At 40.7% G+C, this 21,371-nt stretch overlaps 1 protein-coding gene across 2 annotated transcripts in view; it reads right to left on the bottom strand.

Annotated features, from left to right (window-relative positions):
* Window positions 1-21,371, bottom strand: part of PHF24 (PHD finger protein 24) — a 120,792-nt gene that overhangs the window by 59,078 nt on the left and 40,343 nt on the right. For both annotated transcript variants that reach the window (XM_075186989.1, XM_075186981.1), the window contains exon 2: window positions 10,176-10,575. In XM_075186989.1, the coding sequence (XP_075043090.1) occupies window positions 10,176-10,571 (396 nt within the window). In that variant the 5' untranslated portion in view covers window positions 10,572-10,575. The remainder of the gene's footprint in view (window positions 1-10,175; window positions 10,576-21,371) is intronic.

Genomic DNA, 21,371 nt, shown 5'->3' with positions numbered 1-21,371 from the left:
AATGATTGGTTTGTTAAAGTGTGCATGTCCTATTTCAACAACATGAGGGTGGGTGGGAGGGCCCAAGAACAATTCCATCTTGCAACTATTTTTTTGGCATTATGTGACCACTCAACAGTCGTTTGCCATGTTCAAAAAGTAAAAGAAAATGCCAACAATTTCCATAAATTAAATCAAAAGTTAAATGCCCTGTCATTATTTAAAACAAGAGGTTTTGACGTGCTAGAATTAGTGTAGTGTTAAGATGTTATAAACACTAGACTTGGAACTTGGAGGAGGTATTGTGGCCCCGGTATCAAATTGGGTACCGGGGCCACCCCACTACGCAGTCCAGATACTTGTTTGGTGGAATTCTGACCAGTTGAGGGTGTATTTTTTTTTATTGTGGCCCCGGTATCAAATTGGGTACCGGGGCCACCCCACTACGCAGTCCAGATACTTGTTTGGTGGAATTCTGACCAGTTGAGGGTGTATTTATTTTATTGTGACCCCGATATCAAATTGGGTACCGGGGCCACCCCACTACGCAGTCCAGATACTTGTTTGGTGGAATTCTGACCAGTTGAGGGTGTATTTATTTTATTGTGGCCCCGGTATCAACTTGGGTAGCGGGGCCACCCCACTACGCAGTCCAGATACTTGTTTGGTGGAATTCTGACCAGTTGAGGGTGTATTTATTTTATTGTGGCCCCGGTATCAACTTGGGTACCGGGGCCACCCCACTACGCAGTCCAGATACTTGTTTGGTGGAATTCTGACCAGTTGAGGGTGTATTTATTTTATTGTGGCCCCGGTATCAACTTGGGTACCGGGGCCACCCCACTACGCAGTCCAGATACTTGTTTGGTGGAATTCTGACCAGTTGAGGGTGTATTTATTTTATTGTGGCCCCGGTATCAACTTGGGTACCGGGGCCACCCCACTACGCAGTCCAGATACTTGTTTGGTGGAATTCTGACCAGTTGAGGGTGTATTTATTTTATTGTGGCCCCGGTATCAACTTGGGTACCGGGGCCACCCCACTACGCAGTCCAGATACTTGTTTGGTGGAATTCTGACCAGTTGAGGGTGTATTTATTTTATTGTGGCCCCGGTATCAACTTGGGTACCGGGGCCACCCCACTACGCAGTCCAGATACTTGTTTGGTGGAATTCTGACCAGTTGAGGGTGTATTTATTTTATTGTGACCCCGATATCAAATTGGGTACCGGGGCCACCCCACTACGCAGTCCAGATACTTGTTTGGTGGAATTTTGACCAGTTGAGGGTGTATTTATTTTATTGTGGCCCCGGTATCAACTTGGGTAGCGGGGCCACCCCACTACGCAGTCCAGATACTTGTTTGGTGGAATTCTGACCAGTTGAGGGTGTATTTATTTTATTGTGGCCCCGGTATCAACTTGGGTACCGGGGCCACCCCACTACGCAGTCCAGATACTTGTTTGGTGGAATTCTGACCAGTTGAGGGTGTATTTATTTTATTGTGGCCCCGGTATCAACTTGGGTACCGGGGCCACCCCACTACGCAGTCCAGATACTTGTTTGGTGGAATTCTGACCAGTTGAGGGTGTATTTATTTTATTGTGGCCCCGGTATCAACTTGGGTACCGGGGCCACCCCACTACGCAGTCCAGATACTTGTTTGGTGGAATTCTGACCAGTTGAGGGTGTATTTATTTTATTGTGGCCCCGGTATCAAATTGGGTACCAGGGCCACCCCACTACGCAGTCCAGATACTTGTTTGGTGGAATTCTGACCAGTTGAGGGTGTATTTATTTTATTGTGGCCCCGGTATCAACTTGGGTAGCGGGGCCACCCCACTACGCAGTCCAGATACTTGTTTGGTGGAATTCTGACCAGTTGAGGGTGTATTTATTTTATTGTGGCCCCGGTATCAACTTGGGTACCGGGGCCACCCCACTACGCAGTCCAGATACTTGTTTGGTGGAATTCTGACCAGTTGAGGGTGTATTTATTTTATTGTGGCCCCGGTATCAACTTGGGTACCGGGGCCACCCCACTACGCAGTCCAGATACTTGTTTGGTGGAATTCTGACCAGTTGAGGGTGTATTTATTTTATTGTGGCCCCGGTATCAACTTGGGTACCGGGGCCACCCCACTACGCAGTCCAGATACTTGTTTGGTGGAATTCTGACCAGTTGAGGGTGTATTTATTTTATTGTGGCCCCGGTATCAAATTGGGTACCGGGGCCACCCCACTACGCAGTCCAGATACATTTATTGGTGCGAATCATACAAGTTCAGGGTTTTTAAATTATATTGTGGTGACCACTCCTCTACGCAGTCCAGATACATTTATTGGTGCGAATCATACAAGTTCAGGGTTTTTAATTTATATTGTGGTGACCACTCCTCTACGCAGTCCAGGTACATTATTCGGTGCGATTCAGACCAGTTGATGGTTTTCTTATTATATTGTGGTGACCACTCCTCTACGCAGTCCATATACATTTATTGGTGCGAATCATACAAGTTCAGGGTTTTTAAATTATATTGTGGTGACCACTCCTCTACGCAGTCCAGATACATTTATTGGTGCGATTCGGACCAGTTGATGGTTTTCTTATTATATTGTGGTGACCACTCCTCTACGCAGTCCAGATACATTTATTGGTGCGAATCATACAAGTTCAGGGTTTTTAATTTATATTGTGGTGACCACTCCTCTACGCAGTCCAGGTACATTTTTTGGTGCGATTAAGACCAGTTGATGGTTTTCTTATTATATTGTGGGGACAATTCCACTACACAGTCCAGAAAGATACCTCGTTGCAATGTTTTGGACTAATAACTATATTGTGAGGTGTTCAGAATACACTGTAAATTAGTGGAAATGATTGTTATTGAATGTTATTGAGGTTAATAATAGCGTAGGAGTTAAAATAAGCCCAAAAACTTGATTTTTGAACTTTTTATGCTTTTTTCAAAAAAAATCTGAATCCAAAACCTTAAATCCGAACCAAAACCTTTCGGCAGGTGTTTTGCGAAACAAATCCGAACCCAAAACATCGCGAAAATCCGGATCCAAAACACAAAACACGAGACACCAAAAGTCGCCGGTGCACATCCCTAGTTTGTTATGATTTACTGAGGAGATGCAGATTTCTTTAGCATTAAGCTGGGTACACACGTATAAAATCTTACTTCAGATGCGACTTCTTTATCAAATTCACCAAAGTCCCAATCAGCTTGCCGATCCATTTGTACACACCTACACGATTTACCGTCAGATCTGTGATCTTTATCTCTCATAACCATCTGCTGAAAAGATGGTAACTCTGTACACACTAAAAATCTCTCCCTACACTGCTGGTGGTGAGTGTGTACACACTACCACATTTGTCTGACATCGTTACATCATTGATCGTGATTTTAGGAAGTTTATAAAACCAAATCAACAGATTCGATGTGCTTTGGTACAATGATAAATCATGATGGTGGGAACGTAATATCGGACCAAATGCTAGTTTTTCGTGCATTTCTGCACTATAACATCTTAATGTTAGATGTTCTTTTCTGATACAATCAGTATCCACAAAATTGTTTTATCACTATAAGCTGCACTGCTACAACAGGAATTCATTTTGAAAAGATTTAAAGCCATTAAATTGTTACTGGAATTTAACAAACGTTCAATATGGTATTTCTGGGATCACAATAATAAAAGGAATGGCAAACTATCCTGAGCAAGTAGTGTTTTTATTACAGATATTTGAAGACGCAATCTCTGATAAGTCTGCAGAAAGCTTCAGCCGAGGGCTCCAAATAGGGTGAAAGTCTAATGTCTCATAGTAATACTATTAGCACCGGGTCATGCTAAGTTGTCTGTATGACGCCCAGGACCATTCCTCCAATGAGGCAAGGGAAGAACCTTGTCCTAGCTGGTGCCATTCTTGGGGGGAAAGAGACAAGGTTTGTACCTCACCCCCTGCCCCCAGCTTACCTCCCCAGAGCTCCAGTCATATCCTAATTGAAACATGGCCCCAAATGTTACTCACCTAGCATAGGCAAACCGAGGGGGGTTGCTAGTGCCTAGAAACTCCCCTCCAAGCCTGGGGCACTGTATAATTGAAGTGGCTGGACCCTGCCCCCGCTTCACACAGCTCTGCTTGAAAAGGGAGAGCTGTGTGCACCTAACAGTAGTGCAGGCAGCATTGTCCATGTATATTATGGGGATAGGAAGAGTTGGAGAGCAGCCAAGCACTGTCTAATATAATAGCCACGCCCCCATGCATGCTGGTCACACCCACTGGCGGCGTGGTGTGGAAACCCCCCTCTACAAATCCTGCGTTTGCCCCTGCGTATGGCCCTGCATTCACAACCCCTAGAATGGCCCTTGCGTGAGTTTGATGCCGTTCCCCTTGCTGCTGGAAGCTTCTTTTCTTGGCTGATTACAATTTCATACATTATTAAACTAACGTTTTCTATGATTTGATTTTTTCCCCATACTTGGATAATGATATGTCATGGGGTTTACCATGCCTCCCAAATGTCCCATGTTTGGTGGGACAGACCGGATTTGAAGGGACTGTCCAATGGTCAGAATGTTTGTCCCAATTAATGGGAAGCTGGCAGTATGCCCGTTGACTGTAGCAGGTGGGTGCCGTACGCAGCAGAGACAGGTGCACCTTTAGTGGAGGTTTATTTGGGACAGCCTAGCGCTTCAGAAGTGATAGACACACCCCCAGTAGAATCACCACGCCCATTGTGATGTGGGCACTCCCCGTAACGTGGCATAGCCATGCCCACTGTCAGAGGAGGCGTGGCTGTGTCCTGCTTTAGAAGTTTCAAATGTTGGAGGAATGGGTCTTATTTAGACTACGCAATATCCATAACCCAGAGAGGACACGGTTTGACATGTTTGACTGGGTATCTCTGAGCCAAATATGTAATTATGTAAAATCCTCTACAACTCAATAACAGTTAACACTTTGTTAACTAGTGTCTCTAATAAGGACATTTGAGATGCTGTATATCACAATCTGCCTCTTCTCCAAGTACAAGTTGTTCAAAAGTCCACAGAGAGGCTGACATTAAAAACAATTGTGGAATGTCGGCACAGACAAAGTAATAAGCACTGTTCCTGATAGAAAAGAACATACATTGTCCAAATTAAATAAAAATACAGAGGATCCTGTCCCTAAGAGCTTACGATCTAGAATTAATGGAAACATGAGTGGAATAAGATACTGTTATTAGCAGGGGCATTGCCCAGCTCCGCAACTAAGCTCATCATAGTTATTCCTATCAAACACATGGATACAGAATAAAGCTATAAGTAACATTAATTAAAGAAGACATATTTTCCTGGCTAGAGAGGTGTTGGAAAAACTCATTAGTTTAGTGTAACCAAGTGGAGAAAAACCAATATGCTTAAAATGCAACATAATAATTCACTAGGATCTAGTAACATCACTAAGGCACAAATCCTTTTCTGCCATCAGAGGACAGATTCTCGATATTCCTCATAATATCTTGACACAAACAGACTTAGACACTTTTGAGAGCGATTTCTGTGAGCCCCTCCCCCAGCAGCCAATGGACTGGAAATCCGCCCAACACTAGATATGAATTTTGGGGGCAATGCTTCTTTAATAGATGCATCAGTCATGTGTTTGTAATCAGTAAACAGGTTCCACCTACTTAGGTCATTAATCTTGAAAGCATTGGAAGATTTTATTAAGATAACAGAGAAGGCATGTTCACCTCCTTTGTCATAGCCCAAAAAATTTCCAGTGCCATTTAGGCAGATCCCCATTATACTATTGTTAGAGAATTATTGTGTACTAACAAATAATACAGTAATTATATTATAACTAAGGGACAAAATGATATTATAACTAAAAGTAATTTTCTAAAAGTTATATTTGAAGATGGTATTTAGCCATAATATTTGTATTGTAATCCTCCCTTCTCCAAGTTCTTTTATTTCATGGTGGTCTTGCAGGGTTGCCTACCTAGCAGCAATTTATAGAAATCCCCAAAATACCATTGAAGTGTTGTTAATTCTTTGTGAAGACATTCTGTGCTCTGTACCATTCATGCCAAATATCAACCTTGTGCATCGTCCATCACCTGATAACAACACAAAAGTATCAGATCCAAGTCCTCTCTCTCAACCTGCTGCTTCTCAAGGCTTCTATCATCTCACCCACCCCCACTATCTGTTCACACTCCTCTATTCACCCCAAAACCTTCCATCCATCTTGTACTTCCAATCCCTCCAAACTTATCAACTCCCCTCCCCTTGTCCTGTGCACTGTGGAACATAAGATCTGTGCATCCATTCATGATCTATTCCTTTCAACATCCCTCAGACTCCTCACCATTACAGAAACGTAGCTTACGTCCTTTGACACTACGTCCACTACTGCTCTCTCCTTTGGGAATATCCTTCAACTTCATTCCCAAACCTGGAGAAAGACAAGGTGGCAGAGTAGGCATCATACTTTCTCAATACAGCACCTTCCAGAACCCTATACTTATCTTCCTTTGATGTCCACACTATCCACTTATTTTTTCCACTTCATCTTCTTGCTGTTGACATTTATCACCCCCAGATCCATTTTATCAATTCTTGACAACTTCACTGACTGGATGAATTATTTCATATCCTTTGATCTACCTACTCTCATACTAGTGGATGTTAACATATCCATTGACAAAACTACTATGTCTACCACCATAAAACTGTGATGGAAACTTCCTTGGCTTTGTGTTCTCCTGCTTCTGCTCCATCTCTAGGGCAGCCTTCTCACTCTCCAACCAAACCTTCCTTTCCTTTAGCATCACCTTACCTCATTCTCCTTCCTGCTCTCAAATCCCCATGCACACAGTAAAACCTAAATATTCTCAAACAAATTTACTATTCATCTTCACTAAAACTACCCCTTCTCCTATACCTATCTTGCCCAGCCCTGATCTGTCTGCCTTTTCTTACAACAGCACATTCACCTCAGCTGTAGACCAAAAAGTTCCAGGTACCACATAGAGGGCCTGATTCATCTTCGAGTGCATGTTCGGGTGCAAATCCATTTGTGTGCCATATCTTACATGAAACAGCTCTGTGCAAGCTCAGAATCAGACCATACAATTCATGTCTGAACACAAATGACACCTACGGCAGCCTAAGACTTGAGAGGTGTATGAACGTTCATTATGTACAGCAATGATTACAGTATTATGTTTGTAATTTCTTTTACAATTTTTTCTTTGCATGCGTTCTGATGGTACATTATATTATTATATTGCACATATGCATGTGCATATCCTGCAGTCTGTTCTGTCTGTTAACACACGACAATTAAAGTTTAGGCAGAGTGTACTTTTACCCAGATTCAGATGGAGATGTATCTTGAGATCCACTTCGATTGTTATACAGGTGCTCACAAGTTCCAAGTTCCGTGCTCGTGTTAAACACGCAACTTGTGTGCAGGCTGCGTTTGAAGATTAATCAGGCCCACAGTCTCCGATAATCCAAGCCATAATCGCGGCACATCAAACAGACACTCTCTCTGCAAAAGTGCTCCATCACTGCTGAGTGCCAAATCTCACTACAAGACGAATTTCTTTCACACTGAGTTTATCATTTCATAATTTCATCTTACAAGACTGCCCTTTCACTTGCCAAACAAACCTACTTTACTTCTCTAATATCCACCCAGACATCTAACCTCTGTCGCCCCTTTTTCTGCTCACCTGCATCACCTTACAACCAATGAGTTTGCCACCTGCTACAAAGACAAAATTGACACCATTCAACAGGATATGTCCTCATGCCAGACCCTACACACCCATCCACCTTCTACTACTGCCTCCGGGATCCTTTTGTCTCTCACTCCCTGTCACCCACTGCATGCCTGGCTCTAGCTCACCGCACATTCCTATCCTTCTTTAAACATGAATTTATCTCCACTATCCTAAAGCTAGGGGGTAAATGTATCAAGCTGAGAGTTTTCCGGCGGGTTTGAAAGACCAATCAGATTCTAGCTATCATTTATTTAGTACTGATAGCTAGAATCTGATTGGTTGCTATAGGCAGTCTCTCCACTTTTCAAACTCTCAGTTTGATACATTTACCCCCAGGTCTCGTTCAACAACCACCACACTATTTTCACCCTCCCCATTTCTTGTAAACTATTCAAGCAGCCTGTGTACAACCATCTATCTTGCTTATTTCCTCTCACTCCCTTCTTAGTTCTCCACAATTGGACTTCCTACCCCAAGCTTCCACTGTCTTTACAAAAGTGATCAACAATCTATTTACAGCAAAGTCTTAGAGTCACTTCTCCTTATTTGTCCTTGTTGACCTCTCTGTAGCTTTTGACACCATTGAACACCCTCTTCTCTTGCTTATCCTTCATTCCACTGGCTTCATAACACAGTTCCTGGATAACTTGATTCCTATCCAACTGCTCCTTCAGTGTCTCTTCATTTGAAACATCTTCCTCTCAAATTCCACTAGGTCCCACAAGGCTGTGTCCTTGGCCCTCTGATTTTATAACTTCTCTTCTCTTAGTGAGCTAAGTTGCATATTCATCCTACATTACCACCTGTACCCTGACAACACTACTTCTATCCCTCCTACACTGACCACTGGCCTAACTTACTATCTCAAGTGACAAACTGCCTCTCTGTTATTTCCACATAGATGTATCAAAATTATGTTAAGCTCAAACTTTAAGCTGTTTCTCAGGCTGTCCATCCTAAACATAACTTATTACTTTCTCTCCTCCCAAAGTCACCACTTCCCCTCAAACCTCCCTCACCATCAACATCATAATTTCCCCCAACCCACCGCCTCACTGCCATTCCTGACTCATCCCTCTACTTTACTCCTCATATCTAGTCTCTCTTGCAATAACGTTGACTCCACTTCAAAATAGTGCTAGAAAATGTCCTTTTCTTACCCTAGATGCAATTAAAACTCTTATCCATTCTATCATCGTCTGACTCCTCTACTGCTGCAACCTTCTATCTGGCATTCGCTTCACCCATCTCCACTTCACTGTGTCCTATCAGCAATATAGATCTTTTACTCTCCGCTCCCCACCCAACTGGAGCAATTTGCAAATCCCTACACTGTCTCGCCATATCCTCTAGATTCCAATTCAAGTTACTCACTCTCTCCTGCAAAGTCCTCAACAGGAACCTTCCTACCTCTCAGACCTCATCTCAAAATACTCTTCCTCACACCCTCTTAAATCTGACAATTGCTGCTACCCACCAGTAGAATTCTCTATGCTGCCTGATCAGTTTGTCTCATCAGCCTTCACATCTTTAAACTCTCTCTGAAAAACCAACCTTTTTTTACTAGAGCCTATCCTACGCCCTCTGATTATAATTTAGCACACCCTCAGTACTGTCCCAATTTTTGTTCTCAGCCACATCTGTCCTCTTTTATTAACTATGCTTTTCTCCCCTAGAAGGTAAGCTCTCTCATGGGCAATGTCCTTCCCACCATTTTTTTCACATCTGCATTTATTTTGTCTAACCTGCATGTCCCTGTTTTATGTATTTTCCCACCGAGGTTCAAAATTTCAGGAGCGGTGTGAGAATGCACCTTTACCAAGGCACCATGGAGGAAATGAGTGGTTGTACCTTATATATGGGGACCCCTGTCGCTCTGCTAATTTGGAGTTCCTATAAATATATGAATATAACTAAGAAGAAGGAGAAGGAGAAAAATAAGAGGTAGAAGAAGAAAAAGAAGAAGAAGTAAAAGAAGACTTCACTTGTACATATGACTTGTAATATATGACTATAACTGGAAAGAAGAAAGAAGATGAAGAAATAAGAAAGAAGAAAGAAAAAAAAGACTTCACTTGTATACAGTATATGACTTGTAATATATGACTATAACTGGGAAGAAGAAAGAAGAAAGAAAGAAAGTAAACTTGACTTGTATCCAACAAATACCTTATTAATTCTAAACAGAATCCAGTTACCCAAAATTGAGTCAAGAATGAATGAGTTATCAAAAAAAGGTTAATCTCTATTATAGATGCAATTTGGTCTATAAGGAAGCAACCACAATATTTTCATATAGATCCTCACAAGATATCTGTACTTCGGTCACTCTTTACCTATTATACAAATCCAGTGTTGTAATATGTTTAACAATATGTACACCTAGCATTTGTTGTTCTCACCTCTTCTCGTTGGTCCAGGCTGATCTCAGGGGGGTCATCATCGTTCAGAGCTCTGGTCGGTCTGATAAAGGCCAGTGGGGTAAAACGTTTAGTTTTATCAAATTCATCAGGTTCTACCCCTCTCCCATCTCGTAGTCTTTCCCAGGCTGCCCGGTTTATGGGGTTCTCCTGCCGAGGCTGAGTCTGACAAGGTGAGATAGTGTTAGATCCACTCTCATCTTTCTCTTCTTCCAGCACTTGGTCCAGAATGTCCGCTTTACTTCCTTTCCTGATGCAGCCCTCTGATTTTCTTTTACTGAACGGTTTGTCCTTCACCCCGTCCTTAAATGCAGAAACTGCGATGCTGACTTTCTGTACCTGCTCCACGGTCTGTCTCTTGGACATCAGGACACCCATCCTCCTGGCAAGGGGATAGAGACAGGGATGTTAGGATGAATAAGATGAACAACTGAAACAAACAGGCATCTGAGTATCAATGCAAGAAATTAAACAATTGTGCTCTATCACTAGAAGAAGACCTGTCACGTTTACCTAGGACATTCCAGGACATAGTACTCTCTGCCACTGTCTCCTGCACACAGGGTAGGAAAGATCATTCCAACTATATGCCAACAAATATGCAAACAAGCCATGTCCTTTCTGGAGGGGTTGGGTACGCTTGACTAATAAGGAAAAATCCGACGTCGACATGCCCATCAAATATAATCCGAATTTCTGCAAAACCGATTGGAAAATAAACAGACTTACCTTGAACCCGACGCTGGAGATCTCTGATTGGATCACCATGCTGACAGCAAGTTATTCGGATTGGAGAAGTGTTCGGCACTGCAGCTTGACGTCAAAGCGACGTCTGTCAATAGAAATTTAAAGTGGCAATGTGGGGACCCGTAAGGTTAAGTGTTTAAACACTTAACCCGACGTTGCCGCTTTAAATTTTTATTGACAGACATCGAGATGACATCAAGCTGCAGTGCCGAACACTTGTCCAATCAGAATAACTTGCTGTCAGCATGGTGATCCAATCGGAGATCTCCATCGTTGGGTTCGAGGTAAGTCTGTTTATTTTTCAATCGGTTTTCAGAAATTCGTATTTTCTTTGAAGGGCTTGTCAATGTCGGATTAGTGGTAATCGTGAAAACGATTACCACCGTTCTGGAGCATGGGCTCCTTATTATGCCATTATTCCAACATTTATCAGTCAATGATTTATCCATTGGCCTCCAAAGCCTAACACAGTCCATTGCGGAGACAGGATCCCACCTACAGACAAACTGTTTTGCTATAGATAGAGCTCCTCAGTATAGGATAGGGATTCCTGCTCAGCAGAATAGGTATGTTTCTGAAATACAATTTTTACATTTTACAATTTTATTTTACAAAAGTATCAGACAAAAGCATTGGTGCTGAGGCTGCTGACAGCATTCTTGTAGAGATAACAGGATTCTGCCTGTGCTTTGAATGTTATTTTTAGCTAAAAGACAAAAGTCGCTGTTCTGCTTTGTGATGTTTGTTCCTCATCAAAACACATCATAACAGAAGGAGACAGTTGAGGGACAAGGACCTTTGCTTGAATGAGATTTTGCATTTTGGTGAGATAATGCAGCATTTTTATCAATTTCAATAGCGGGGTGGGGGTCCGGATAATGCACAGGCTGACAGGCTGTGACACTTAAAAAAACAGGCACTTTGAAGAATAATGGCAGCTTGGAGCCGTATTCACAGTCTGTAGGCCAAGACTGATACACAGAGAGAGAGAATGAATCTTGTAACAGTGTTCTGGAGTCAAGTGTGTGTGGCGCAGCAGACGTTCTGTCAGCGTGGAAAACATTGCATTAGCAAAGAGCCTAGAGAGGGTTATTAAACAAGGCTGACAAGCGGAGAGGCACAGAGAGCGTTTCTCAAGTACTCCAGCTCTGTGTAAGTTCAGCGGAGTTAAGGAGGGGGGTGGGTAATTGGGAATAAAATGATGGATATTTATGTGGCCTCAGTTTATCCGATACTTTATGTTCTAGAGAATGATTGTGTTCAGGATCAGCCATTACTGGATATTATTTCTTTACAAAGATGGAACATTCTAAGATTGCATAAACATTAGTATGATACGTGATTATTATCAGAGTGGGGCTCTTTATCTCATGACCCATATCAAATCTCTGAGAACAGCGTATATATCCATAGTTCAAATGGAACTAATAGCGGATTCAGAGCTGTATGTAGCATATATCAATATGTTTACACTTATTTCTATCTAGTCTTTTCCAAAAATAAAAATAAAAAACATTAGAGGAGGAGACGATGAATAGAGAAGTGGGGTACATGATTCTTAATGTGGGGTGCATGCTTTTGGGATGTCTTGGAAAGAGAAAACTCTAAATACAGCCCTGACTGTATTTCATTTTAGTTACCTTACAGTTGCTACAGATGATCCACGTTTGTGTTAATAAATAGCTAAGAGATAAATAGGAGATACTTTCTTGAATAAATTAAACATTTTACATATATAAAAATATATACATTTCCTATTACAACTCATTTCCTGTTCCACATGATAAATGTACCCAGCATTGCAATACTTTATTTCTATACAAAAGTGACACAGAACCACGTTGCCTTTTGACCAGCAGAGGTTAATATCCCTTAACAATGGGAAGAGAAGACCTTATCTGGGCAGATCTAGGACACTATAGTACAATATATAACAAGCAATTTACAAAAGGCAGAAGCATTTTAATTCATTTTATGAAGTCATATTCGGTAGCGGACTAATGAACGATACTTGTAATTTAACTTGTGCTAATAAGTAAAGGTTTCTATTTTGGGTTGTACAGTAGGCTATCTGCCAAATCATGGGTCAGTTCTCATTAGGGTTGAGGTGGAAGGGGGTTAAAAATGAAGAGCTGGCGTAGATTAGCATAAAACTGGAGGAATTAGGTGTGGAGGAGATAAAAAATAGGGCATAAGGTTTAAGAGGTGTTAAAACAGAGACATGAAGTGAAAAGGTCTTGCAAAAAGAGAATGGAGATGTTAGAGATTTTTAAAGCTTTTATTTATTACTTTCAACAGTGCTGGTGGTCAGGGCTGGCGCTGAGGTTGGGTAGGGGAATTTTCTTTTTTTGCTTTTTAGAATTTCACCACAATTTGCAAATTTTAAACCCAAATTAAAAACACTGATGGGGTATCATGAGGAGGGGAGGGGGTTGTGTAACTCGAGCACCCCAATCATTAAAAAAAATGGCTCCTATGGTCAACACTGTCCGCTAACTCCACAGTCATCCTGCTCCTTTCAGAGTTGAGAGAGCCATTTGCCACCACTGCCAAATGTCATCCTGTCCATTTCTACCAAACTTACTGACTGTTATACCAATGTTACCAGTACCTCTGTTGCTCTGTAACACTTATTGTTCATCATATTTGCTCACAGTGAATATTATCCCAGTTAGGGAGTAAGGGGTATAGGTGAGGTTATCAAGGACAGCAGGAGAGCCTGAAGAAGTTGCAAGGTGAAACGCGATGGGTAAAGTCATTTGTTGATGTCAGTTATAGGGATCATCCTTTCTTGGGGTTCCTATTGGGGGCTTTTTACCCTTTAGCATATAAACTTTTAATGTGAGTATATTGCTAAATAATATTTTACACCATCCGCTGTCTGGTAGATAATCGGTTCTGAGTGTTGTGATTTTCTAATTCAGGACAATTTAAGGTGTTGCTGGCTTCACCCTATATCACAACTGCCTAGATCTGTAAAGGATTGTGTAACTTTGAGGGACATTTGAGAACTATCCCCCACTCTTTCCTTCATTTACATGCTGAGCAAACCAGCTGGTGCACACTTCATGTAAGAGAAGAGGAAATGGAGGTGGTTAAACGATGGACTTCATTTTTTGGGTGCTACCCACAGCTTCTATGGGATCATATAGTTCACAGCAGGCTAATCACTGACTTATCTCCGACTTATGATATCAGTGAAACAATTGGACCTTTATGCACAGTTCAAGAGGCATTCTGGGGATTGTCTAGTCTTCCTGCTATATTGTAGAAAACTGGGATGCTATAGGCTGCAGATGTGATTTGCTGAAATACATACATAGGACTGCAATGGGGAGTGGAAGGGACTCTTCACCTCCCATTTTTTTACAAACCTCTACAACTTCACCAAGAAGAAAAAGTCATATAATATATATAATATATGACATAACTTCCCCTCAACTGTCCAAATCATGAATCCTGTTGGCTGGAGAGCAGAAATATTGGGACAGCCTGGATTTTGGGTGCAGCTCAGAACAGAGCAATGCCCCCCTAAGTGTGACAATCCTTTTAATGCTATCAGGGTATGTATCCCCGATCACAATGTACCATAGACATAATCAATGAACCATTACAAACCCTAAATAATCTGAGTGTAAACTTCAATAATATCCCTCAGATCAAATTAATAATGTTTCCAGGGATATCCTTAAAATATGACCTGTTGGGGATATACAAGAAACCCTGAAATTGCCTCTGGTCATAAAGAGTTTTAACTACACTAATTGTTAATATTGTGTATAATATTTGATTTTGGTGTTAAAAGCCCCACTAAATAGCTTGTATTTAATGTTTCCGACACTTTCCCAACACAATTCAGTTTATTTTTCTCACTAACTGCATGAATTCAGAAGGTTCTGCAGAGTCCAGGATCCCAGCGGGTGTCTGATCAGTAACCATTCTCCTGGCATTCCTATTAATTTGCTAAGAGTGAGCACTGGCCAAGCAGAAGGGCATACAGCAAGCTGCCTATTGTTTAAAATGAAGCCGCCTGCAGTTTTCTCAATCTCCGGGGCTTTGAGCAATTGATTTTTATTTGAGAAAGGAGGTCAGTCAACACATCTAATCAATTAGCGACCTTATTTCTGCACAAAACAATCAAGTTGCCTCCTTAAGAGAAGGGTCACCGAACAGAAGTCACATCCTGCAGCTTCCAGTAAATTAACACATTTGTGATTTGTGAAGATTTATATCAAATCAAACAGATAAGCGACAAGCGCTGGGACTTTCAGTGTTGGGTATTTGGTAGAAATATAATAGCAAAGTTTCATATTAACCAGCGCATGAAAAAATAGCTAATTAATGGACTATACATATCAAGCCTTTCAAGTCTCCAGCACCAACAATCATTACTGTGCACGAACATTCCTCCTTACTGCAGGATTTTCAAGCCTTGTCTGACATTTACACTTTTATTTTTCATTTCTAAATATTGCATGTAAATCAAAGAAAATACTTGCAATTTTGCTTCTTGTTTTTTCATCAATTTTGCTGAGATGTTTCTTGTTTAGTAGTAATGAGTCATTCATCCTGTAGCAAAATTCTCCTCAGGATTATTGAGGAGAATTGCACCTTAAATGGGAATTCTGCTTACCATCATTATAACTTGTTCTTATAATCTGTTGCTTCACAGATCTGCACAGAATTGTCTGTAATCGTCTAATCATCATATGTGTGATTGGAGAGCGTGGGATTTGCTGAACGTTGCTGCTGTTTCATCTGTGCTTATTACATGCCTAGTGCCTTTCATACTGACCAGATGTGTTCATTATCTACCGCCTCCCTGGTCCCCTCTCTCAATGCCTAATTCAATTCACTGCCTGGCTCTCTTACTCTCTCTTCTCTGACCTTCCCTCCCTCATCTTGGCGGACTTTAACATCCTTATCTACAATCCCCCCAACCCCACTGCTCCAAATATCTCTCCTTCTCCTCCTCCCCTGGTCTCTCTCAAAGGACCTCCTCTACCTGCCACATAAGTGACCACTCCTTTGGTCTGGTCTTTTCCCACCCCTGTACTGTCTCAAACTTCAACAATTCATCTTGATAAGATATAAAAACAGCGCTGAGACCTATAGTTAAGCCTAGTATTGAATCCACGTTGGTACAATTAAAACACTTTATTAAATATAAACATATAACAATCCAATACACAACATATAAATATCGATATATCAGTGCACTGATACTAAATACCACTCTAATACAAACTGCAAGCACAGTATGGAATGAGAGGTTATTGAGTCTGTAGTATAAAAAACGTAGTTAATCACTCATTCAAATGAATAAGGATCTAATGATTCTTAGACCCAAAAGTCCTTCCAATGTTAAAAAGGAATCATTTCGTTAGATCCTGATAGATGTTTAGATAGGATGGTTCCTCAAAGCATATTAGTAATTCAAATTGTACCACATTTGTATGTGGTGCATTAGTATAAATAGTATTAGTGTTCCTTGGAAATCATCGCAGTTGTAGTCAATCAATTATCAATGCTTTCACTACATATCGGAGTACGGGTTGGTAAATGATAATAAAGCTGCACCAAGAACGTTCCAATAATTAGCAATATAGCAATAAAAGATAAGGTATAGTCTGTTACTTTCCTGGCCATGTATCTGGTTCGTCAGCCGCCCCTGGAGTAGATGCCGGTATTAGATTCACGATGCTATCACATGCTCACTAGGCGCTGATTCACTGATCGTGTAACTGGTTCGTCAGCCGCCCCTGGAGTGGATGCCGTTATTGAATTCACGATACTCACACAGGGATTACCAGACCAGTCTCTCGGATAAACCTTTCAGCTCCGTGTCAGCATGACATACGGACCATCGATTAACACGGCCGTGTCATCGCTTGTCTCCGCGGTAGTGGAAAGTTGGTGACAGTCAAACTGCATCTGAATACGTATTCAAAGAGTGGAATTGGCTGTGCTAAAAGGTCCTGACGCGTTTCATCACCGAGGTGATTTCATCAGAGGAAGTGTGATACCTTTTCAAGTAATTAGTGCATCTTATATAGGTTGTTTAGTGGACACAGTGATCGGCCTCTTCCGGCAAGTGTGCGGATAATTACTTGGATGTCATATTAACCATTCCCTCGCCAAAAAGCAAGGGGTTAAATTAAAAAACAACAATCTTAACCAAATCATACATAGGTCCCTATCAGTTGTTAATACTAAACAAACATGGATTCAAACAATATATATAATAATAAAAAAATTAATAATAAAAACTAATAGTAATAAACTGTGAACATAGTCTTGACTATACTCACATAAGAGATATATATTTAGACATAATCATTCTGGAGCTATGTTCTGCGCTGCCGCAGATTTTTAATTAATTAATTAATCAATTAATATTGATATTTATATATATATATATTGTTTTTTATTATTATATATCTTTGTTCACAGTTTATTACTATTACTTTGTATTATTAATTTTTTTATTATTATAGTACTAGTTACTTACAAAATGTTATGGGTGAAATCAAGAAAAAAATTAATTTTTTCACATTTGTGCTCCATTTTCCCTGTGTAGGAGAAATTAAATAAAAGGGAAATCTATAATTATGCTGCCAAAAGAAGTCTCTAGTCTACCTGTGTAAAATGCACTTGGGAACCTAAAGCAGTTACAAAGTTATTTTCTGCTTCATGTAGAAACATTGTAAAATCCCCCGTGAAAGGGTTAAGATGCATATAACGGCCTTTGCGGATTCCGCTGAAGATATTTTGTAGCTGGAGTTTATCTGTTTGTCGGCGTTTGCTTTGCAGCTGAGATACATAAAAACAATAAATGTTCCCAATGTGAAAATTGCTAACACAGAACAAGTATTATCAACCTCTGATTTACAAACCTACAGCCCCGCATTTATTACACAATTCTATAAACTGAGAGTAGCAGCGGCTACATAAATATTACACTAGTCTTTTACAATTGGCTTTCAAGTGCTTTGGCTTCCTGTACAGACTGTTTACAATGTGCTGAAGTCATTGAGAATATTCACAGAACAAGTAGCAGAGCTGTGAAACTATAGAAAATTGATACCATAAAACATTTTTATAAGGTTTCCGAGGAGCACTAAAGATCAGCGCCGGCTCACCAGGATGTCTCCGATTAACCATGTCAATATTCCTACCAGCAAGAACCACGGACAGTCCTAAAGAAGCAATAGATGTAGCAGGATGATGTCTGTAAGAGAGACGGTTTTGTTTGCAACAAAAAAATCTATCATTAAGTAAACTGCCGTGACTGCCAGTACTTCAGAAAATGATTAAAATGAATTAAAGGTTAAATGCTTAAGGAGAAATGGAATGATTTGGGGAAATTTGCAGCAAAAAGCTATAAACTATTATACAAATGGGTTTGTGGTCTGCAAGATGGTTATAGTATCAGATATTGGGTACCACTGTACTACGTACTGCACCATCCATTCTCTCCTTCCATCCTCTCCCCACTCCTCCCTCTCTTTCTCTCTCCAGCCATCTCCTTCCCTCTCCCCCCTTCCTACTTCTCTTGATTCCCGCCCCACCCCTCCGCTGTCCTCTGCACACATGGCTGGTCCAGAGACCAGAGAGCATTCAAGGCTCAGTAATTTTCTTCAGGCAGGGATTAATATATTGTGGGTGGTAATGTTATGAGGGAGTATTAATGGTATGAGTGGCTGGTGTTTGGGGACATTAATGTTATGTGGGGGTAATAATGTTATGTGGGGCTGGTTTTTGTAAAGTATTACTGTTAAATGCTGACACTTTATTTTTATTCAGGGCCAGATTGAAGGTATCAATGTTCTATGGTGGCTCTTTATGAAATGTGGGAGCTGGATGAGGATCTGAATAATATATCATTAATATCATTGTTTATTTATGAGGTCCCACAAATATTGCATCACTGGATAATCAACATACAAATCTCACAAATGCAAGTTAAACAATTAAAAGTATAAATTATAAGTATGAATCATACAAGTACAATTATAACTAGCAATTATACAGATACAAAGTTCCATAAGTATAAATTGAACATATAAACATAAATATCACATAGATACAAGTTAGCCATAATATGACATAATACATTTGAGGTAGATAAAGCAGGAGCTGACATAAGACATAGGGTAGTGAGGGCACTGCTCATGAGATCTTTCAGTTTAGAGGGGGTGTTAGCTCTTTATTAGCTATTAATGTAATGTGGGTTTAGTGAGTCTTAATATATTGTGGTGCCTATTAATGCAATCTGGGATCTCTTTTAAATATGGTTGTCATTATTGTCAGGTCTCATTTAGGGAACTATTCCTCTTTATTAAATGTCAATGCTATTAATGTAATGGTGGGGCTGGTTAAGGGAAGGAAACTTCTTTAATAAGTGTTAATATAATTAATTTAATGTAAAAGCTCATGAGGGTGAACAAGGAATAATTATTAAATGTGATTGGTACTGATTTAAATATCATGACTGGTTGGTGTTCGCTTGTTGCTCAGTTTTCCAGCAGTTGAATAGTATCTAAACCTTTTCCAAACAGGTCCTTAACATTTAAGGATCCAGCCGAACGTCAGCAGGTAGTCATGGCTCACCCTCCCCTCCACACCCACTGTCTGCCGGAGTCTGTTCTCAGCCCTTTACTTTTCGGGTTAACTAATTTGCTTGTTTGATCTCCAGTACCATCTCTATGCTGACAACAACCAAATATATTGTACCTCTCCCCTTTTGTTCTCTTGTGTGACCAACTGTCTCTCTGCTGTCTCCACATGAATGTCCCAATAATATCTAAAGCTCAACATCTAAAACATAGATTATCATCCAGCATCCTCACCTCGACTCCGATCTCCCTAACCGTCAATAACACCATGATTTCCTCACTTTCCAAATTCCAGTGCCTTAATGCCATACTTTACTCGTCCGACTGCATTATATGTAACATCAAGGGGTAAATGTATCAATCTGCGGGTTCTTCAACACCCGCGTGTTCAGCCTCTTCCGCGATTAAATTTCAAGCGGCGCTGCATTGTAAAGGGTTAACTTCCCTTTACAATGCAGCACCGCTTGAAATTTAATCGCGGAAGAGGCTGAACACGCGGGTGTTGAAGAACCCGCAGATTGATACATTTACCCCCAAGTCTCTCTCACAGTCTCATCTCCGCCTTTGAAATATTGTTAGAAGAATACATTTATTACCCAAAATGCAACCAAACCTCTTATCCATTATCTCATCATCTTCCGCCTCAACAGCTGCAACCTATCTGGCATTCTTCTCATCCATCAATCCCCTCATTTTCATTGTAAAGCCCGTAACAACATCACCCCATCAAACATCTCAAATATCTTCTCAAAATACCCCCGCCCTCTTTACCTCTAAGATTTACCTCTGACAACGTCTCACCTCATCGCTGACTCCTGCCTACAAGATGTCTTCTATGTCGCTATCAACTTAAGGAGTTCCCTACCGGGACATATCAGACTCTCCCAGTCTTCAAATCTGTACATGCTCTCTGAAAACCCATCTATTTACTCTAATTTACCCTACACCTACCTATACTAGCCACACTGGTACACCTCCATTACTGTCCCATTCTCCACTCTGAGACACACTTGTTGCCCTCTTCACAGTTATGTCCTTTCAGGATTAGATTGTCAGCGCTATCATCAGCAAGGCTTTCCCGATCCTTTGTTTTTATGTCTGCATTTATTTTGTGTACAATGTGGCCGACTTATCAATGGACGTTAGTCCCATTGTGCGCTGTATGTTGCGTGAAACTACGCTGTCCATGATCAGAAATGGACCTTACGCTAGTGAACAAAATTACATCCATTTCTTGTACAAACGCAAATGACACTTCCGACTTCCTAAAACTTGAAGGACGGAACGGGGCCAGGAAGGGGGCAGAAAAGGATGTACACATATAATCAGTGTATAGTAAGAGAGTCCCGAGGATGAATGCACACATATTCATCTGATTCAATCATCTCTTAGACACATTTTTTAGCCGTATGACTTGTGCCAGCTACAGAGCAGGTGTGTGTGCCGATTGATAGTGACAACCACATGTATGCATGCCAGAACATGTGTGTGCTGGTAAGAGATACTGTCAAAATGCATTTATGTAAATTATAACATCCTGATTTATGTATTTCATGTTAAAAAAAGTCATTATATTTTAACATATATGTGTAATATTTAATATATTAATGGATGCAAATATATTGTTTTAAAAAAAATTGTTGTCTATGTCTGTATAGATTGTAATAGAATTGTATTATGATCATGTCCAGTGGTCAGGTCATGTTGGGGGTGTAGTGTCCTATGTCTGTAAAGAGTATAATAGAATTGTATTATGATCATGTCCAGTGGTCAGGTCATGTTGGGGGTGTAGTGTCCTATGTCTGTATACTGT

Source organism: Mixophyes fleayi, chromosome 1, assembly GCF_038048845.1.
Source record: "Mixophyes fleayi isolate aMixFle1 chromosome 1, aMixFle1.hap1, whole genome shotgun sequence".
NCBI lineage: Eukaryota > Metazoa > Chordata > Amphibia > Anura > Limnodynastidae > Mixophyes > Mixophyes fleayi.
Note: the sequence above shows the minus strand (reverse complement) of the source record. Positions and strands in the feature narration are given on the sequence as shown.